Consider the following 19959-nt stretch of genomic DNA (forward strand, 5'->3'; position numbering starts at 1 on the left):
TTGGTGGACCTGATAGCTTGTAAATGACAGGGCAAGGCCCAAGGCAGGTACGAAGTAGTCTGTTCTGGGCCTGGTTGCCCAGCTCTCCCTTTGATTTTGTAAAGCAATCCATAGCCTTCCTAGTACCAGTATATGCTCTTAACTCGAGTCTGGTGCTGCTGGCGAATGCAGAGCACAGACGGATAGTCTGTCCACTGTGCCTCCCTGGAGTGAAAGGACCTTGCTGGACAGAGCAAGAAACTGCTGTCTAGGAAATCCAAAGAGAACCAAAAGATACTAAGAAGGCTGAGGAAGTGAGATGCAAAGTCAGGAGAGGTCATTTAGGTGGTTCAACCTAAAAAAAGTAAAAAAGCACAGTCCCTGTAAGTGGCTCCACTCGAGGGGGTCACCATCCAAGCCCAGGGCAGAGCAACTTGGCAGCAGAGGGTCGGAGGGCACACACAAACTCTGCATCCAGAGAGACACACAGATGTCTGGGGACGGGACATGGGGATGGGCACTCTCATCAAGTGCTTATTAAGGACCCTGGACACACACAGTGATAAAATGTTTTTTTGAAACTCCCAGCACTGAAACCCATGTGGCCTTCTAACAGATGGTCTTCAAGAAGGAGCTTGGACTTCTTAAGCCCTCAGGGGCACCAAGCTGAAGCAGACACACAGATGTTTGGGGACGGGACATGGGCATGGGCTCTCTCATCAAGCACTTATTAAGGACCCAGGACACACACAGTGATAAACTGTTTTTTTCAAGCTCCCACCACTGAAACCCATGTGGCCCTCTAACAGATGGTCTTCAAGAAGGAGCTTGGCGTGTGCAGATGTGTCTCTCTGGATGCATGTGCCTACTCACCCAGCTTGTACCACATATCACGGATGGAGAAGCCAATTAGCCGTCTCATGTCCCCGTACCTGGGAGAAACAACACACATCTGCTTAAGGCCCCCTCTCAGAGATTCTCATGAAACCCCCACTCCAGGAGACCCAGACATGTAACCTACTTATTCAGGATTTTGTTGTATTTGGCGTGCGAGAACTGCTCCAGCTGCAGAGAATCTTGAGTGATAAAAGCCACCGCCAGATGAAAATAGTTGTTCCACAGCTGTAAATAAGGAGGAAAGAACAGTCATGGCGAGGGTCTGAAGTGGGAAAGCGTATTAAATGCTGGGTAATGTGAATAATCTATGAAGATGGCAGAAGATAGTGGCAGAACCAGTTTAATTCTGTGCACTGCAATTTTCTAACTGGCACGGAGTCTGAAATCAACGTCCTGGCCAAGCAAGGACAATGGATGGATTTCTCTAGGCGCTGACCACATCTTTCTGATGACAGGGCAAGGAGGAGGACTTTAGGGCTGCTCTGGAAAAAAAAAAAAAGGTTTCATTTTGTGTTTTGAAAGACAAACAACTCGCCCCAGCTGAGTGCCCTAGTAGAATTAGAGATTAATGAAGGTTGTGTATTTCAGGGACTCTCCTCTTCTCTGGAAGTCCTCCCTTAATCCACCTGACAGCTCAAAGGAGCTGTCTGCAATGGATTCTGTCTTAGAATAGTTTGCCTTCACCTTCCTCTTAGTTCAATGGTTTCAAAGTGTGGCCCCAGACCAGCAGCATCAGCATCACCTGGAAACCTGCTAGAAATGCAAATTCTCTGTCCCTCCCCCAGACCTATAGAATCAGCCCCCAGAAACCTGTGTGTTCACAAGCATTCTGGATAATTCTGACGCTCACTGGAGTTCAAGAACCTCTGTGGGCCTAGTTTATATGTAGGTTTATTGTAATTTTAACACTTGCATGATCACTTGGTGCTAAACGCAAGGGCTAATACTAAACCCACTCCACTGGCATGTGGTGAAATGGAGCCAGCAAAGTGTTCAGCACATGACAAGTCCTCCAAAAGATGAGATGCAGGGATTATGATATTGATACAACCTACAGCACCTGAGAGATGGAGCCTCAGTGAACCCATCTGCAAAAGGGGTACCCCTGGCACCCACTGCAGAAGGCTATAGTAAAGATGACATGAGATGATATATGTAAAGGGCATGAGTCTCTGTAAGGGCTAAAAGCACTTGTTAGCCATATTGTTCTTTTCATTAATCTAGTGATTCCTTTGGTATCAAAGCAAATAGTACAACCTGGCCCCAGATGCCAAGTCCTACAAGAAACAGATGGGAGAGAACTTTGCTTGACAAAGTTCATCCACTTTCAGATGAACACCCTCTCAACATGACAAAGAAAGGGTAACACTAGCTAGAGAAATGATTGAGATATTCATCTTTAACTCAAAGATGTTCACCGGAGGTTTCAGATAGCCAAGACTAAGTTTAAAAGCAGGTCTACCCTTGATAGCATCATCACTGCTGCCCAGAGTATTACTTCAAATGGGCTTGTGGTTCCAGTTTCAGAAAGAAGAAAACAAGTACTTCGTTTTTACCATGGGCCAGGTACTTCCCCATACATCCCTCCTTTCATCTCTCAAAACTTGGTAGCTGTCATTTGTCCCATTTTACAGATGAAGAAAATGAGGCTTGGAGGGGTTAAGTAATTTTCTGAAGGTCACTTAGATTGTTATATATATAGTAGATTTGGGATTTGAACTTAGGCCTTCTGATCAAGGCTCTTTCTACATACTGTAGTCAGTCTTTGGCCAAGGATGCATTAATACATATTTATTGAAACTCTTCTATGTGCCATGCATTGTCATCATGTGGGCATAGGGAATGGTTACACAGATGGCAGTCCCCACCCTCATGCAGCTCACATTCTGTTGGCACAATAAATTTCTCTTTTTTGAAACTTTATCTCCCAGAGTCCAAAAGACCAAGCTGCTCCTGGTGTATAGTGAAGCGGCCTCCCAGCTTGTGGAGTCCATCAAGTCAACTCTCCACAGGGAGACCAGAGGATCTTTTAAAATAAGTTGGGTTCTATCACTCCCTTCCTTAAAGTCTTTCAAAGGCTTCCCATAATCATTAGAATCACAGCTTGAGCTCTTCTGTTTCTGTAGTAATCCTGCTTATCCAAACACACTGTGTGGGCAGGTCTCCCAACCACTCTGTCTTTCCTCCTCATGCTGATCTGCTCAGACTCCATAGATATAACATGAGCATCTTGGCTTCCTTAGCTTGGCTCACCTATGGCACCTAAGTTCTATTCTTTCATCAAAGGCCTGTTCAAGATCTGTTCCTTCAGGCAGCCTTCCCAGGTGGCAGAGCACCTCAGATCTGCTCAACTTTTCCAAATTTGACTAGCTCTTAGTATGTGCAACCACAGATTTGGGTCTATTGTTCTACATCTTCCCTTGTGCTCCACTGATTTTCCATGACAGCATCACCCAGTGGTCAAGAACACAAGCATCAGCATCTCATAGACTAGGATATAGACACCAGTTCTAGCTCTTATTAGCTAGATTGTCTTTGGCTACTTATTTGTCTTTTCTGAGCCTCATTTTCCTTACCTATAAAATGGAGAAAATAAGGCAACTACCCTAATGGATTATTCTAAGTGCCGGGTAAAATAATATGAGCATGAAGTCATTCACCACAGGCTTGGCATATGCCAAGTGCTCAGTAAGTAGAATGGTGGTATTGTCTATAGTGCTGGTCATAGATTATTTGAATGCTCTGTCTTTCCAACTGAAAGCTCCGCAAGCACCTAGGGTCTTATCTTCCACTTATGTGTACTTCTAATCCCATATTCAGCACAATGGTTTAAATGACTTGAATGTAGCTAGGCTCTAGAAAATATTTATTTATTGTTCATCATATTGCTAGAGAAGTTGTTTCAAAAGGTCCCAGATTTTTCTTTCCTCGCTGCCCCACGCTGCCTGGTGGCATTTCTACTAAGTGCCCAGCTCAGCTGGCTCAGGGAAGTCACAGGAGCTTGAGCTAAACATATGGGTCCTTATTCCCTGGGGGAAGAGGTAAGGTGACTTCTGTTTGGGACATTAGTATTTTGAAATAATAGGACAATAGAAACTTAGAACTAGAATAAATTTAAGGGTCACCTGGTCCAACTCCCTTATTTCACAGATGTAAACAGTGATATTCACATAAATGACCACCCAAAGTCATACTGCTAGTGAGTGTAACTAGAATTTAGTTACTTTCAATTAATTCTCAAAAATTAAAAATTTAATACACATATTGTCAAAAAATGGTAGAAAAGATTAAATGATAAAAAGTTTATTTTCTATCCTACCTGGAACCTTAGTCTAATTCTCCAGAAGAAAAAAAAAAAATAGTTCTCTGGATCTTCTCAAAATTTTTTTATGTATAAACAAACACGTATAGACAGTCAAAAAATAGTCAGTGTAGTTTGCTTTTTTCTCTCACCAATATATCTTGCAGATGTGTCCATATTAGCCTGTGCAGATCTACTTCACTATCTTTTGTGGCTGCATGGTATTCTGCTATAAGGATACATTTTAATTCTAACCAATTCCCTATTTATAGGCATTTAGATGGACTCCAACTATTTTTTTTCTTTAGTATCAGTGCTGTAATCAACATATTTGTTTATACATCTTTATGCATTAGAGCCTATAGAATAGTATGCATTCTGGAGCTGGAATTAAGACACAGGTTCTATGCCAATTCTATTACTATTTGTTGTCTTTGTTGTTGAATAGACACTGTTAAGGTTGCCTTCCAGGATTCCAGCTCCATTATCATGGGCAAGTTGCCCTACCTCTCTGAGTCTCTGTTTCCTCATCTGGAAAAATGAGGCTAATAGTATGTAAAGGGAGGTAGTTATAAGGGCCGAATGAGGAAATCACTGCCAAGAAAATCTCTATTTCATCTTGCAATCCCAGTTCAACAATCACTTCCTAAGTGGGCATTGGTGGTCTAGTGGTGAACATAGCTGACTTTCAAAAATCACTTCCCAGGGAAGCCTTACCAACTTGCCCTGACTAAAGAAAATCTACCCATTCACCTTTATTACACCATGCTTTCAGGATTTATGACATTATTTTAAGCTGAATTTATTTCTTCTAATGGATATAAGCATCCTACAGGATAGAACCTCCACTTTTTACTCACTGTTGTATATCCAGTATTTAGCATTGTGTGTAACCCAGCATGTGCTCACAAATATTTGTTGAAAAAATTCATTAATGAGCCCAGCACTCCCCCTGCATTCTTAACTGCTCCCCAGACACCATGATCTTTGTAGCATTATTCTCCCATTTTGAAGATCAGGACACTGAGGCCCAGAGAAGTTAAATAAGTTGCCCAAGGTGACACAGCTACAAAATGGCAAGGCTGGCACTTGAATCTAAGTGCATCTCTCTCTAGAACTTGTATTCTTAACCACTCTGCTCTTCTGCAAAAATTTTTCTTTCCTTTCTCAATTTCCTTTAGCCTTGGTTGTTGGTCAAGGTTTCCACTGAGTCATCTGATATTTCACAGTCCTTACAACAGATACTCAAGGATTTTTGATCCTACAAGATTCCTTCACAACAGCTATGAATTATTTACCCTAATTCCATTGAAAAAAATATAAAGCGCCCAGCACAGTGTTGCTAAAATACCTGAGTTGGAAAGCCACAGCGGTCATGGGCATTGGGTGGGCCTGACCTGATCAGTGTCATGGGCACTTTTGGGATGGATTTTGGTTAGGAACATTGGGTCAGAGGTTGTCTGGAGGCCTCAAGCTATGGCCGAAGAAGCTGTCCCCAAGCACGTGACCATTCTGTGTGGTAAAGTTGCCCCACCTTGATCTTCCCTGGGGGTTGCTGTGGGCCCTTCAAGGCTTTGATGGGTGCTCTCCATGGTATGTGCTCCCTCTCTCACCTTTTTTGCCATTACAAGTTAGGTTTCCCATTATAGAGACCAAGCCTGCCTTCAGTCTTCCATTAATAGCTGGGACTATCCTGGAATATCCTTTTCATTTCACAGCGTCTCCAGTACAGGTTCAAAAATGATTCCAAGGTAGTCTGGTGCCCAGAAGCTGATCAAGTAATGCCTCAAGGCCAAGGCTGGGATTACCAAATGCAGAGCCAATTACAGCTTGCCAAGTAGAGAGAATGTTCTTAGTAGTAATCAAACAGCTGCTTAAGACAAAAACAATCTTCCTGGAGCCAAAGAGCACATCTGAAGTGTAACCACGGATTCCTGGCCAATCAGAGTACCCAATATGGAGATTCTAATCCCATAGCCAATCATTGCAGAGCTCTCTATCCCAGGGCGGGCAAGAGCTAAGTAGGGCAGACAGTGTTTCTGGAGCTAAATAGAGCTGTCTCCTAGATTTGAAAGGCACTCTGTTTTTAAAAGACAGGGCAGATGAGTTGGAAAGGGCCTGGGCTTTGAAGACAGGACAGGAACTGAATTTCAGCAGCAACTTGTTGGTGAGTAGGTGACCTTTAACAGGAGAGTCGACCACTTCTCTGAAGCTCAGTTTATTCATTGGTAAAATGGGTATATCCCAACCCAACAGGGTTATGCCCTAAGTAGATGCCTAATAAAGATTAGTCACCTTGAAAAGTTTGGATGTTAGAAGATGGATTCACAGCTTACTCTCGCGACTCTAAGGTCATTGAGGGCAGGGCAGTGTCCTGCTTTGCTTCTGAGTTCCTCATAGCATGTTACTATAGTCTAGACCTATGAGGATTGCTCTTAAACAGAAATCCTTGCTGAGTTGCATTTGAAATCCTCTCTTGGTCTTCCCTGACCATGCAAATGGGTGTGAATGCCAAGGCTCAGCGTCTTGAATAGGGGTTGGGAATGCAAATTATGTTAGCCCTGGGCAGAAAACATCATTTCTGTAATTCCCTGGTCTTGTCACCTGCAGAGTGGCACCCACAGAGCTTCTTGCTTTTTGTCCTTTGTATCATAAAACCACAGTTCCAGAAAAGATATAAGGGATTATCTCATTGCACCTGCCCCTCCTCTGGACAGTGGCTGCCAAGGCCAGCAGCTCTTAGTGATGGATGCTGTTCCTGCTGATATTAAATGTATAATTAATGAAACTGCAAGAAGGAAACAAGGCGTGTTCCAGGCAGGGTACAGAGAACAAATCCATTCTCACACAGGGTGAGGGAAAGGTAGGAGAACAAAGATAAGGCTGAAAAATGATCCTGTTCTTGAGTACTTTTCAGCAAGTAACTACGGAGGTCTCATTAGGAAAAGAGACTTATTTGATTTTGTAATGTTGGCCATTTTCCTGTTTTATAAAATCCTGTGGGTATGACAGCCCTAGGCAATGTGTGGTGACCAGAAAGATGCCTTCCTACTGTCCTGTTTACCAAGGACTGACATATGAGTTCCTAGACTTGATATATTTTAGGACCATCATCATCATTATCATCAAAATGATAACTATTATTATAATGAGCTCATATTTTATTAAATTGCTAACATGTTCCTGGTAGTGTTCTAAATGCTTTACATGAATTAATTCACTTAATCCTCTCAAAAATCCAATGAGGTAGCTGTAATTAGTATTTTTATTTGATGTTGAAGAGACTGAGGCATAGAGAAGTGGGGTAATTTGCCTAAAGTCACACAGCTCATAAGCTCAAACTTCCCATGTATGAAACCCCCTTTCTCTGGGCATCTCTCAGATGCAGATTTTCTTTAAGGAAAATAGGATAAAATCTAAAAGAATGGCATGAAGGACTGAAGCTGCACTTCTCTTGGAAAGTACCCCCTAAGACCATGGAGGACAGCCAGAGTCGGGAAACCAGGTCTGAGGCTGTAATTGCCATTGCCTACGGACAGAGATGGACAAACCAGCCATCAGTTTTATGGCCTAAACACTACCTCACTGCTGGCCCCTAGGTGTGTTGATCCAAGCTGCCCCTCCAAAAAAAACAACGACCTTATTAGTTTCCTGGAACACACTCGTACCTGAAGCCTGCAGGCATCTGGTCCACATTTGGAAGGGGATCAAACACTTCTGATTCAAACAGCCAGAGTGACATGTTTTGCTTCCATCTCAAAGATTTATAGTCTCAGTCGGAACCTCTCTGTGAACCCAATGCGGGGGTGGCTCCCTCTCTTGCATGTGGCTGTGGTGAGCTGCAGCTGTGATGTCAGCTTCTGCTGTGCTTTGGTCTCAACTCCACACTGATGTGCTGTGTCACTTCAGGCTATCTGCTTATCACCTCCCAGTCTCACTTCCCGTATCCTTCCAGCAGAAAAAGTACTAGTAATAGTAACTAACTTGTAGTGTAGTTGTCAGGGCTGAGAAAGAAAATGCCTGAGAATGCTTCTCATGAGATCTGCACATCTAAGTTATCAGAAAATGGCAGCTATCCTTTTTATCATCATTAGCATTATAGTGCAGTTGCCTGATTTGAATGCAAGGTGGTGGGAGAGAATCTTATTCAAAGATCATGTTTATTAAATACTTCTAGGCTGGCTCTCCAGTGGTGTGGGCCTCATAGGCCCCAGGCATCATCTCCCCATGGAGACCTACTATGTGTCAGGCACAGAGCACAGAGTCTCTGTGAGTAGGTCTTCATACTCATGAAGCTTACACTTTACCAGAGAAAAGAGAGGGAAAAAATGTGCAGGTGGATAAATAAGAGAGATAATTTCAAATAATACTCAGTGCTATGAAGAGACTACAACAGGTTAAATGGTAATACATAATGACCATGGGATCAGTGGGGAACCCTCAAAGAGGACTCATCAGGGGAGGCGTCTTTCAGGAGGACGTGTTTGAATGAAAACTGGTGGAACCTACAGTGAAGTGTCCCAGCAAGCTCCTTGACACACTCCAGTTATGCAAAAACCCTATGAAATAGAAAGAGTCAGTATTGTGAACATTTTGCAGATGTGTCAACTGAGGCACAGACACAGTCCAGGCCTTGTTTGAGGTTGCTCAGCTGGTCAGAGGCCAAAACCCAGCTTGGAACTGAACACTTCAGATGAGCAGCAGAAAATACAATTGCCTCAATTTATTGGCTAATTCCGAAGCTTGCACAGCAAGAGATCCTAGGGGGCAGGATCCCCAGGGGCGGGATCCCCTTTCAGGGCCCTTCTCTCTCATATCACCAGCAGGAGGTAGCAATCTGGACTTTTCTACAAGACTTTGAGGAATTGGCTCTTCTTGCCTAGGTCTTTAGCAAGTGTGCCACTCTGTTTGCCCCAGAGACATGCTTTGGGGCCCCCAAATCTCATAGAGGCCACAGGTCTTGTCTGAGTCCTAAAAGTGATTTCTGGAGGAATCATGAAGTCACAGAAATGTATTAGTGAGCTTTATTTTTCAGTGTCTATGAATGGCTGTTTTTCTAGGCTCCAGTGAATAGAAAAGGAAAAGAATACGATGCTTCTCTAAAAGGTGGTACCCACTCTGACAATGGATGAATGCAAATCTCCTCTTTAGCACAAAATACATTATACAGTCCCATTTACATGTGCTGCTCAGTTAATGACTATTTATTTAATCAAGGGCCTGGTTCCAAACCCTGAGTTTCAATCAAGGGACTGGTTCTCTCCTTGTTCACACTCCTCTGTGGAAATCCCCAGAGACACTGGCATACCTGTGTGTGCTTTGAGATGTGTCTGATAGTGCAATCAGCCCAAGATGTTACAGCCATCTTGCCAGGGCACCCCAAGCACACCCCGGGTGCCTCACACTCACCTGAAACTCAAAGTTCGTGTGTTCCAGAAACTTCTGGTTCATGGTTTCTGCGAACTTGTTGATAGCTCTCAAGAAGACCCTGGAAGAAGGGAAAAGGTCACAAGACCATCTGAGTATGCTACCCCAGGCATCCCTCCCCATCCTTCAGACCAAAGTTCCCTCAGGCAGGAGCTCAAAGACCCCAAAGAAGAGGTCAGCTGACCCACCTGCTCACAGTGTAGAGCTGGGGCCATGTTTGCCTTGCAAGAACTTAAGACCTGTCTATTTGACTTCCTTAGAAAATGTGTATTGTCCTTTGTTTAAACTATTACAAGCTTATGGAAGAAGATTTATGCTATCCAGAAAGAAAGAAATTGCTTCCTCTACACACAAATAAGCAAACAACCAACCAACACACCATCGAATCTTATCCTCTAGAAAAAAGCCATCACTGAAATCCTGATGAATGTTATGTTCAGAGGTCTCCCTAGATGTATATACATGAATGGTATTTGAAAGATATCATTTTGATAAATAGGGCTAAATGGCAAACAGGTTTCACAGCCTGTCTTTTTTACTCGGCAATAAATTGTGTGTTCCTTTCATGCCAGTGAATGCAGATATACATCATGCCTTTTAATTACCGAAGAGCATGCCTTTCTATGGTGGATCACAGTTTATTTAATCAGTCTTTTAGTGATGATCCTTTATGCTCAGCTTTTATAGATAGTGCTTCAGTACTCACTCTTTTATGTACACCTTGCACCTCTGACATACACTTCTTTTCCAGTCTTCTTCTTGAAGTGGTAGTACTTATCAAATGCACATTTAACATTTTGGTACCTGTTGTCAAATTGTGTTTCTCCATAAACATCTTCCCATTCATCTCTTCCTCCTCTTCCTCCTACCAAGCCCTATTGACTGGTCTTTCAGCCTCCCATCTCTTGTCTCTTCAACATCAAGAGTATTTTGTCCAATGGACAGCTCCAGTCATGTCAATCATCCATTTTAGTGACTCCCCACTTTCCACAGGATAAGCCCAAACTCTTTCTTTTGACTATCAATGCCCTTTGTGATTGGACTCCACCCTTTTTAGACTCATTTATCACTGTTATCCTGTGCTTTTTCTAGTTTTCTGATACATAGCTGTGTTCTTCTTTTGTATAAATGCCTCTCTCCTTTTAATCTCTTTAGGGCAGGGTCTGCTGCATCTTTGTGTCCTCCAAAGGATAGTTATTGCAATTTCCTTTCCCAGAATTCACCATGGTCTAGGATGACTTATTTGTGTGACTCAATAATGCCTGTCTCCTCCACTAGACTGTACTTTCCTTCAAATCAGAGACTCCCTCCATGATCTCATCTATTTTCCAACCTACATGCCTTTGGTTCCCAAATTTATATCTTCCTCTCTGGCCTTTCCCCTGAGCTTCCAGCTTGCATTCTAGTTCCCTACTCCATATCCTCACGTGGATTACTAATAGGCATCTCAAACATAAGGTCAAAATCTCAACCCCTGTAGTCTTCAAATGTTTCTGTAGTCTTCCCATCTATGTTAAGGATAACTCTATCCTTCCAATTGCTCAAGGAGAAAAAAACTGTAGCATCCCTGATTTTCCCCTTTCTCTCATATCTTGCACCTGGCCTATCAGCAAAACCTTTTAGCATTACTTTAAAAATACAACCAGAATTTGATTATTTCTCAACACCCCATTTACATTGACCTCAACCAAGCCACCATCATTTCTTTCCTAGATTTCTGTAATAGTCTTCAATCTGCCACATGTCCACCTGTGACCTAGTCTCTACTGTGTGTGTGTGTGTGTGTGTGTTTGTAAAATCTTCGAGGACAGTGGCCAGATCTTACCTGTACCACTGTCTATAATTCTGGATTAACATTGAATAATCAATAACTACTTATCCATTGAATGGCTGGTCCCAGAAAAATGCCCATTTGGCCTACCTGAGACACAATAGGAAGAGCCAGCAAAGAAGTATAGATTAGAAGGTAATTGCTTTGCATAACTATTGTGGCTCAATTCTGCATGGGAACTTCTGAGACACTGTATAGAACACACTTGCACTCAGCAGTGTTTCCTCTCAAGGATGTGGAACCTGGACTATTTATTTACCAATGCTAGCCCCTCACTAGTTGGAAGTTGCTCCTGTGGGCATTAAGTCCCCAGTATCTCTGGCTTGCCCTGTAGGTGGACTGAGCTCTCTCTCGCAGCCAGACAAAGTCCAGAGAATTAAAGAACTAGGAAGCTTGGGATATGTGATAAATGTCCACCAAAGCTGTAGGTATATTCTGGATTGGTCAGGAGTATGGGCAGGGCACCTCTAGCATTTGCCACATTGGGCATTGCTTGTAAAGAACCTGGGCTAGGTATTCATTAGGCACTTAATGTTTGTTGAACAAAGAAGTCAGTGCATCCTGGTATCAGGATCACAAGATGTATACACCCACACATACACAGCTGGATGTGGACTCTGGCTTTGCCACTTCCCAGATGTGTGGATTTGAGACATGTTCATGTCACTTTGACATCTCAGTTTCCTTGCCTGTGAAAATACCAACAATGTAGGCCCTTTCCCAGGGTCACTGCAGGCATTAGTGGCAAATGCACATTAAGTGCGGAGCACGGTGCCTGACACAAATATAACAACAGGAACACAGCAGCTATGGCTACTTCAGACCCCATTGGGTTGCTTCATTCTTCTTCCAAAGTCAGGGACTAACAGCAACATGGGCAGACAGGACCAGCTGCAGCTGGCAACCAGTTCTGCGGTAAGCAGGACCATGTAAAGGCAAAAAAAAAAAAAGAGAGAGAGAGAGAGAGAGAGAGAGATCCTCCCCACTATTGGGGTGTTAAAAATTGAGATTTCTTTGGCTTTGCTTTTCTGTCATTTGCTAATATGCTTTTGAAAAATACCTATATTTTCTCCTTAAAGATTAGTATCTTATTCCCCAGATGGAAATGCATTGAGTGGCTGTCATATTATGCTTTAAGTATCTCAGAATCTCTAATGTGATATCAAAATGAGGGGTTTTACAAATTCTCAGAAGCAACAAAGCTATCAGTAGTTTCAGTAATAGCCATTATTTTGATTGTCAGCTTAAACCTGTCTCTGGTTCTCAAAGGCCAGTCAAATAACCAAGGAATTGATCAACCCTCTGTGCCAGTGGTGGTACTGATGGCAAATAGGGGCTAGAGGCAGTAAGTCAAGGTTCTTGCCTCTCTCTGGGTTCTTCCACAGCCACTCTCTGGGAATCATGGATCCTAGTGTCACTTAACTTTGCTTTCTCATGTATGGGTTTGGAAAAGTTTGTCTTTTGTCTTCTTTTTAAAAAAATAACTGTGTTTAAAGCATAAGCACTAATATGGTGAAGTAAATTGGAATGAAAACATACTCAACTCTTTCTGTTACTCTCAACAATGCACTTGAATTGTTGAAAACGAAGTTCATGACCAGATCTCAATCTAACACTTCCTGCATCTCATTTGTGATGCGTAGGATCTATAAAATCAATAATAAGGGCAGCCCGGGTGGCTCAGCAGTTTAGCGCTGCCTGCAGCCCAGGGCCTGATCCTGGAGACCTGGGATCGAATCCCACGTGGGGCTCCCTGAATGGAGCCTGCTTCTCCCTCTGCCTGTGTCTCTGCCTCTCTCTCTCTGTGTCTCATGAACAAATAAATAAAATCTTTAAAAACAAAAGAAATAGAAAAGTTGGGGGACGCCTGGGTGAGTCAGTGGTTGAACATCTGCCTTCGGCACAGGGTGTGATCCTGGGTCCTAGGTCCAGGGTCCAGGGATTGAGTCCTGCATCGGGCTCCCTGTGTGGAGTCTCCTTCTCCCTTTGCCTGTGTCTCTGCCTCTCCTCTCCCTCTCTCTGTGTCTCTCGTGAATAAATAAATAAAATCTTAAAAAATATAAAATCAATAATAATCAGAGCCACAGTTACCAATGATGGGACAGGCTCTCCGCTAAGGACTTTGCATGGATTCTTTCTGTTCTTCTGTCTTTTTCTTGTTTAATTCTTACATTAATTCTCTGAGTTGGGTATTGTTTCCATTTGAGAGATATGAGTTTAGGTAACTTTCCCAATAACCCAGCCAGTACATATGAAATCAGGATTTAAACAAAAGTATGCTGCTTCACAACGTAGGTATTTAAGCATTCTGCTATTCTGTCCATAAGCAAACCTCTGTAACTCTGTTCAATCTGAGCTGTGAGCTCACCTTATTAATAATAGCAATGACAGAAGTATAGCTATTTGTGTACCCCATGCTAAGTACTCTACAGACACTCTTTCACATAATTCGATAAACCGAGGTAGGTGTTATTGTTATACACATTTAACAGAAGAAGGAACTGAATGTTGGGAAAATAAAATTATTTCCCCACATTCACACAGCTAATAAACAGCAGAGTACAGACCAATGTCACAGTTGTCTTTCTCTAAACCCTTTGCAATTAACCAGAAGGATATATGGGTTCCCTTGAAGGTCTGCCTGCAGTCTTTTGGCACTGGACATGCTTCTACTCGTGCCCACCGTTTTGCACACAGTCCCTTCACACTTTGTTCCCATCATCCTGCGGCTCTGCCCGCAGCTGCCTGGGAACAGGGCCAAACCTTGACTCAGGCAGTCTTCCCTGGGTGGTCAGTGGCCCATGGGTGCCCAGTGGGGGCACCCAGACCTGGAGAGTAGTTAAATCAAATCCTTTGAGGCAGTCCTAACGCGGGAAAACTAGGGAGAAGACAGTGATCCATGCTCTAAGTAGAATCCATGAACAGATGACTCTGAGAGGAAGCAGAAGCCACATGTGAGAGAAGTCAGCTGCTGGGAGTAAAAAGAAACTGGCAGAATGATCCTTGAAGGTGGAGTAGGGGAATAATGATGATAGTTACAACTTAATAAGATCTGACTATGTAGCAGATCCTACTCTAGGTATTTTACATGTATTTTCTCAACCAATTGTCACAATTCCACTAGGAAGTAGGTACAATTGGTTTTACTGCTATTACACAGACTCCTGCAGGTGCTTGAATAAGCCTATGCTGGGTCAGATTCTCACTCTGGCACTCTTCCATGCTGTGTCCTGGAGCTGGTTGCTTGACCTCAGGGAATCTCAACTGCCCCTTCTGTGAAATGAGCCATGTGAAGATGAAAAAAGATGTAGTGATAAAGGTGGTGGCCCAGTGCCTTAGCACATAGAAGTCCTCAATAAATGTCAGTTGTTGTTATTGTTAATAACCTAGCCACCTGGTAGCTCTGAGGCAGGAGGATTCCAGGCTGAAAACATTCTGATTTGACAACCAACTCGCACCCACAGGTTGTAGGACAGGAATAAAAGGACATGTCCTCGATGGTGAGAACGCTCAGGGGGAGAGGGCCTCTTTGAATTCCATCCCCTTCCTTCCTGTGGTTCATGGGATGTAGTTGATTCTATTGGTCAAAACCTGACAATGGAAATAAAAGAGCTGGAGAAGAGATTCTTATTCCTCCCCTCCAGGAAGTGAGAAATCCATCCTCCCAGAATCTTTAAGCTGCTTCCCTCACAACACACAAAAGCTCTGTGCACCAAGAGGTTAGAGTGAAGTAACAGCTTCCAGCTCACCCCCAGTAACCCCAACACTTTGCATAGAATCTGGGATTCTAGTGAGGGGTGCAGTATGCTCTTGGAATCTGGAATTCTGCAGCTTGCTGAACATCAGGATTAGAGGTGCTGTGCTGGCTAAAGAATCCATGGAGAGGCTTCTTTCTGGTTAATGTATACTGGAGGAGGTGAGGTCCACAAAAAGGAGTAGGCACTACAAACTAATGTAGGTAGGAGGAAGGAGAAGCAAGCGACAGTTATCTGTCAGGATCCTGATGAAGCCACCATATGATTGCTGGACACTGCCCTACTCAACTTCCTATGATTGACTTCTGTGACCCTACTGTGTGCCTAGTATATGCTTGAGACAATGTCCTTGAATTAGGACACTGATAAAGGTAGACAAGATCCAGCCCAGATTTGCCACTTCTGTGAAATATTTTGTGTATTTCTAAACCATATGAATGTGACAAGGAAAATAATAGCTAACACTTATGAAATGCTTGCTATGTGCCAAGCACTGTTCTAACTACTTTGTATATATTATTTCATTTCATTTGGGTCCTCACAATTGTGATAGATACTATTATTCGCCTCATTTTATAGGAAGAAAAAATTGAGTCATAATAATTACATAACTTCACCCAAGGTAAGCTAACTATTAAATGATGGAGGCAGGATACGGATCCTGGCAGTTGTAAATCTTACCTCCTCTGTGTATTTTTTGTGCTCTGGACTCACTGCAGTGACTATAGCAATTGATCACATTTCCAGGGGCACATTTCCCGTCTCATCAACTAGACCATAAGCCAAGGGGCTTCTGGAGCCGAAGAACAGGCCCACTTCCTATAGCCCTGCATAACCAGGACACTCAGTAAATATGTTGGTTGATTCCATTTTGAGATGGTTTAGGGATGTGTACAAATCCCCAAGCCCCCTCAAAATGTTGGATTTCCAGATTGAGGTGCAGTTAGAAAGGGGAAAAAAAGAGGTTCCTAGGTATAATTTTGTTAGTTTACTACATTATAAGGAACTTCATTATTTAAAAATTTAACATACCACGTAAATCAGATTTTACTGAAAGCCGCATTTTACCAAAAAGAAAAAAAAATGTTCTAGCAGAAGGCATTTCTTGCAGTAAACATGTCACTAGGTCTGCATACACTAACAGTACACAGCTGAGAAGACATTCAACTCTGGAAAACTCCATTCCCTCCACCAAGCAGATAAATAAATCATATGTGACTGATATATACATACACACATAAATCCTAAGTGATAATAGAGAAATTATAAAAACAGGTAAGTTATAATAACATATAAATAATAAGGAAAGAAGGAAGGAAGGAAATTGTAAAATACATAGTAACCAGCATAGGAAGTAAGAAATGTTCTGGCTAAGCCATGCTGCATATTGTTTATCCAATTTACATAGAAATCTTTTACTAACTAGTCATTTGACCTTGGGCAAGTTACATCTTTGGGCCTCTTGCAGTTTTCTGAGCCACTAAACATGCAGTCGGCACTTTTATACAATGTACTTCATAATATGAGCCTCACTATTTTACAGGATGAAGCAGTGGAGATCAAGAACATGGACTCTGATTGCACGGCCTCTTAATAGCAATGAAACATTGTATTAAGTTACTCATCTGTTCTGTGCCTCAGTTTTCTCCTATATAAAATGTGGATTACACATAAAGTTGTGAAGATTAAATAAGTCAATACATGGAAAGTACTCACAACAGCAGTAGATCTAGGTGCTTAACACATGTTAGCTATCATAACATCAAAGCAAATGTAAAAAAAGTGAGAAAATTTCCTCTTCAAAAATATTTTAGTTATTTGAGAGACAGAGACAGAGAGAGAAAGTGACAGCACGAGTAGGAGCAGAGGGAGAGGGAGAAGGAGAGGGAGAAGCAGACTCCCTGCTGAGCAGAGGGCCTGATGTGGAATTTGATCCCAGGACCCTGGGATCATAACTTGAGTCAAGGGTATATGCTTAACGAACTGAGCCACCCAGGAGCCCCAGATAGGTGAGAAACTTTCAAGCACTCCATTGTGAACTGAAGATGAAGGACGTTTACTAACTAATCTAAGAGAAAAATAATCATTCTTCTGGTTGACATTAGGCACATGCTTCTCTAGTCAAAGGCTAAGTGTGTTGTCTACACCTGGGAATGGCAATGCTTCTATTCAGTGAGTTTTCTGAGGTACCAGCACTGTTCTAAAGAGTAACTCATTCTATCCTCACAAAAAACATCATGAAATGGACATTATAATTAATTCCCATTTTATAGATCAGGAAACTGAGAGCCCAAGAGATTAAATGACTTCCCAAGAAAGGGAAGTAGCAGACTTCATAAGTCTGTAACCCAGCTGTTTATCTGAGTCTAACTTTTTTTTTTTTTTTTTAATGTAGAGACTTAAGTACTTGACTGAGCCTTAAGGGATGCAAATATTTCTATTTATGAGAAAATTTCACTTTCTTAGATACTTTAGAAAATTATATTGTTATTTTCTAAGTATAAAGAAACCAAGGATTATTGTATCATCTCTGGGGGCCTATCCCCCCAAAAAAGACCAAAGTCCACAGGTAGCTGGGATTTCAGGAGGGAACATTCCTTCAAATTCTTCCACATGCTTCCTCCAAGATGACTATAGGCAACTCAGAAGGACTTGCTGGCCTGGTCAGGGCTCCAGGCTCTCTGGGCTCCCATCCTCCTGATAAGTGGTAGATGTCCGTGCATTTATTTGCCTATCCACCACCCAATTCTTCTTCTGGTAACAGCTTTTAGACTTTTCCTTTGGATAACTACTCCCTCTACCTCCCCCTTTGCTCCCAGGCTTTGTGGTTTGGTTAAAACTAACCATAGCCTCCCAGTTGCAAAGGAAGTTATGTGATCCAAGCCTGATGAAAGAGGAAATTTCACTTTCCTGGCCACAGAAATTTATAAATGGTGATGTAGCCTAAGCCAGAGCTTTGAAGAAGACACTTGTTCTGCCTGTTGAAGAGGAAGATTTTTCTTTCTACTGGGGTTGCTAATTCAAGGCATGTCTCTGGAACTTCTAGAGCCCATTTTCCCCACCACAAAGGGAGTATCTGCCTGAGAATGAAGCCAACAGAGAAAAGAGCAAAGATAGAGATAGATTTCTTAGATTGTTTGAACACCTAGACGCATCCATGCCTGAAGCCACAACTCTGAGCTAATAAACTCTCTTTCTCCTTAGGCAGATTTGAACTAGATTTCTTTAAAAATTCTAATCAATATGTACTCATTGGATACACAAAGTTCATTATATTATTTACGAATATCAGGCTTTGTGCTAGGAGCTGGAAACACAGAGATAAATTAGACATAATTATCTAGTGCTTGCCTTCAAGAATCTCATTCTTTAGTGGCAGAAGCAGTCATCTGAAGAGACAATTATAGTACAGTGGAGTAGCACCATATATGGGCATGTACGGAAATACAGAGAAGAAACACATTCTCCTACCAGGAGAGAGTTCTAGAAGCATCCACAAAGGAGAGGTTACAGTGTCGAGAATTTGAAAGATGCTTTCATGTTGAGTTTGGTCTAGAAGCTGGAAGAGCAATAGTTTATGAAAAGTCAATAGGAGAATGAAATGGTCAATAACAGTGAATAGTTGAATATATCTAAAGCACAGGGTGAGTTGAAGATGACTCACGTAGGTGCTTCACATATTTTGGCAAAACCTGATGATATTATTGACCAACTGGCAAACAGTGAAAGGATTCACACACAGTTCAAGAGCTGGCCACTACTGTAGCACAAGACGACTGAATATTGACATTAGGTACTATCAGCTACATAATTTGTTGAGCTCAGTGCACAATGAAAATGTGAATCTTCTTGTTCAAAAACTATTAAGAATTTCAAGTTGACAAAAGAAGGGCATTAAACCAAACATGGAGCCCTTTAGAGTGTAGGGTTCTAAGTAACTGTACAGGGTACAGGCTCAGAAATCTGGTCCGGACAGAGGGGTAGGGAAGGGAACTGCCTCTGATCTGTCACATGGCCGATGCCTAACTTCCACCAACACTTTTATCATTGCAAAAGCCAAACTCCCATCTGTGAGATGAGGGAGAATTGGCAAGTTTAGCTCAGTCTGAGAATTCTGACATTTTATTTGCTGGGCTAATTTTCTTCCTTCCACCATTAGCTCCACTGCACAGCCAGAAACTTCCTTCTGCCTTGACAAAACACTTCCCCCCTTCACCAGCCTCTAAAGCTGGCCCCAAGAGCTCTGCAGGTAAGTGAATCTTTTGAGTTATATGGCCAGGCACGTAGGCATCCAATTAGTGGAAGAATAGATTTTTAGAGGGACTGAAGTCGGCTCTTAGGCACACATGATACAAAAATTCTCAGACAGTATCCAATGACAAAATTATTAATACATAATTGTTTATAGTCTTCCTTCTTTGCCTCCCACTAAGGATAATTCTGCTTCTGCCTCTTCAACTTCTCTTCTTTTTACACCCTCTAGGGATATTATTGTTTTCTAGCCAATTCTTGTTTTTTTGGATATAGAACAAGGGCAATAGATAGGGACAAAACTTCTTGCCAATGTAGAGTGAAGAGCCTTTCATGGGAAGGATTTAAAATAATTATATGAAGCCAAAGGAAAAAAGAGGGGAGAGGCCAAGAAGATCCAGTTTTAAAGGAATTTATGGATAGGAATTGAGAATAAAGTTGTAAGAGAAACTTGGATAACGCATGGGATGTGAGACATACTGAGAGAGAAATGAATGAAGGGAACATCATACTGCTGA

General features: G+C 42.2%; 1 protein-coding gene across 1 annotated transcript in view; it reads right to left on the minus strand.

Annotated features, from left to right (window-relative positions):
- DOCK2 (dedicator of cytokinesis 2) overlaps nt 1-19959 on the minus strand; it is a 397545-nt gene that overhangs the window by 66522 nt on the left and 311064 nt on the right. Inside the window, exons 30-32 of the mRNA XM_072756626.1 lie at nt 9587-9665; nt 1001-1101; nt 853-911 (exon numbers count right to left, since the gene is read on the minus strand). Of these exons, the coding sequence (XP_072612727.1) occupies nt 853-911; nt 1001-1101; nt 9587-9665 (239 nt within the window). The remainder of the gene's footprint in view (nt 1-852; nt 912-1000; nt 1102-9586; nt 9666-19959) is intronic.

The sequence above is a fragment of the Vulpes vulpes genome, chromosome 4 (genome assembly GCF_048418805.1).
Source record: "Vulpes vulpes isolate BD-2025 chromosome 4, VulVul3, whole genome shotgun sequence".
In the NCBI taxonomy this organism is placed as follows: domain Eukaryota; kingdom Metazoa; phylum Chordata; class Mammalia; order Carnivora; family Canidae; genus Vulpes; species Vulpes vulpes.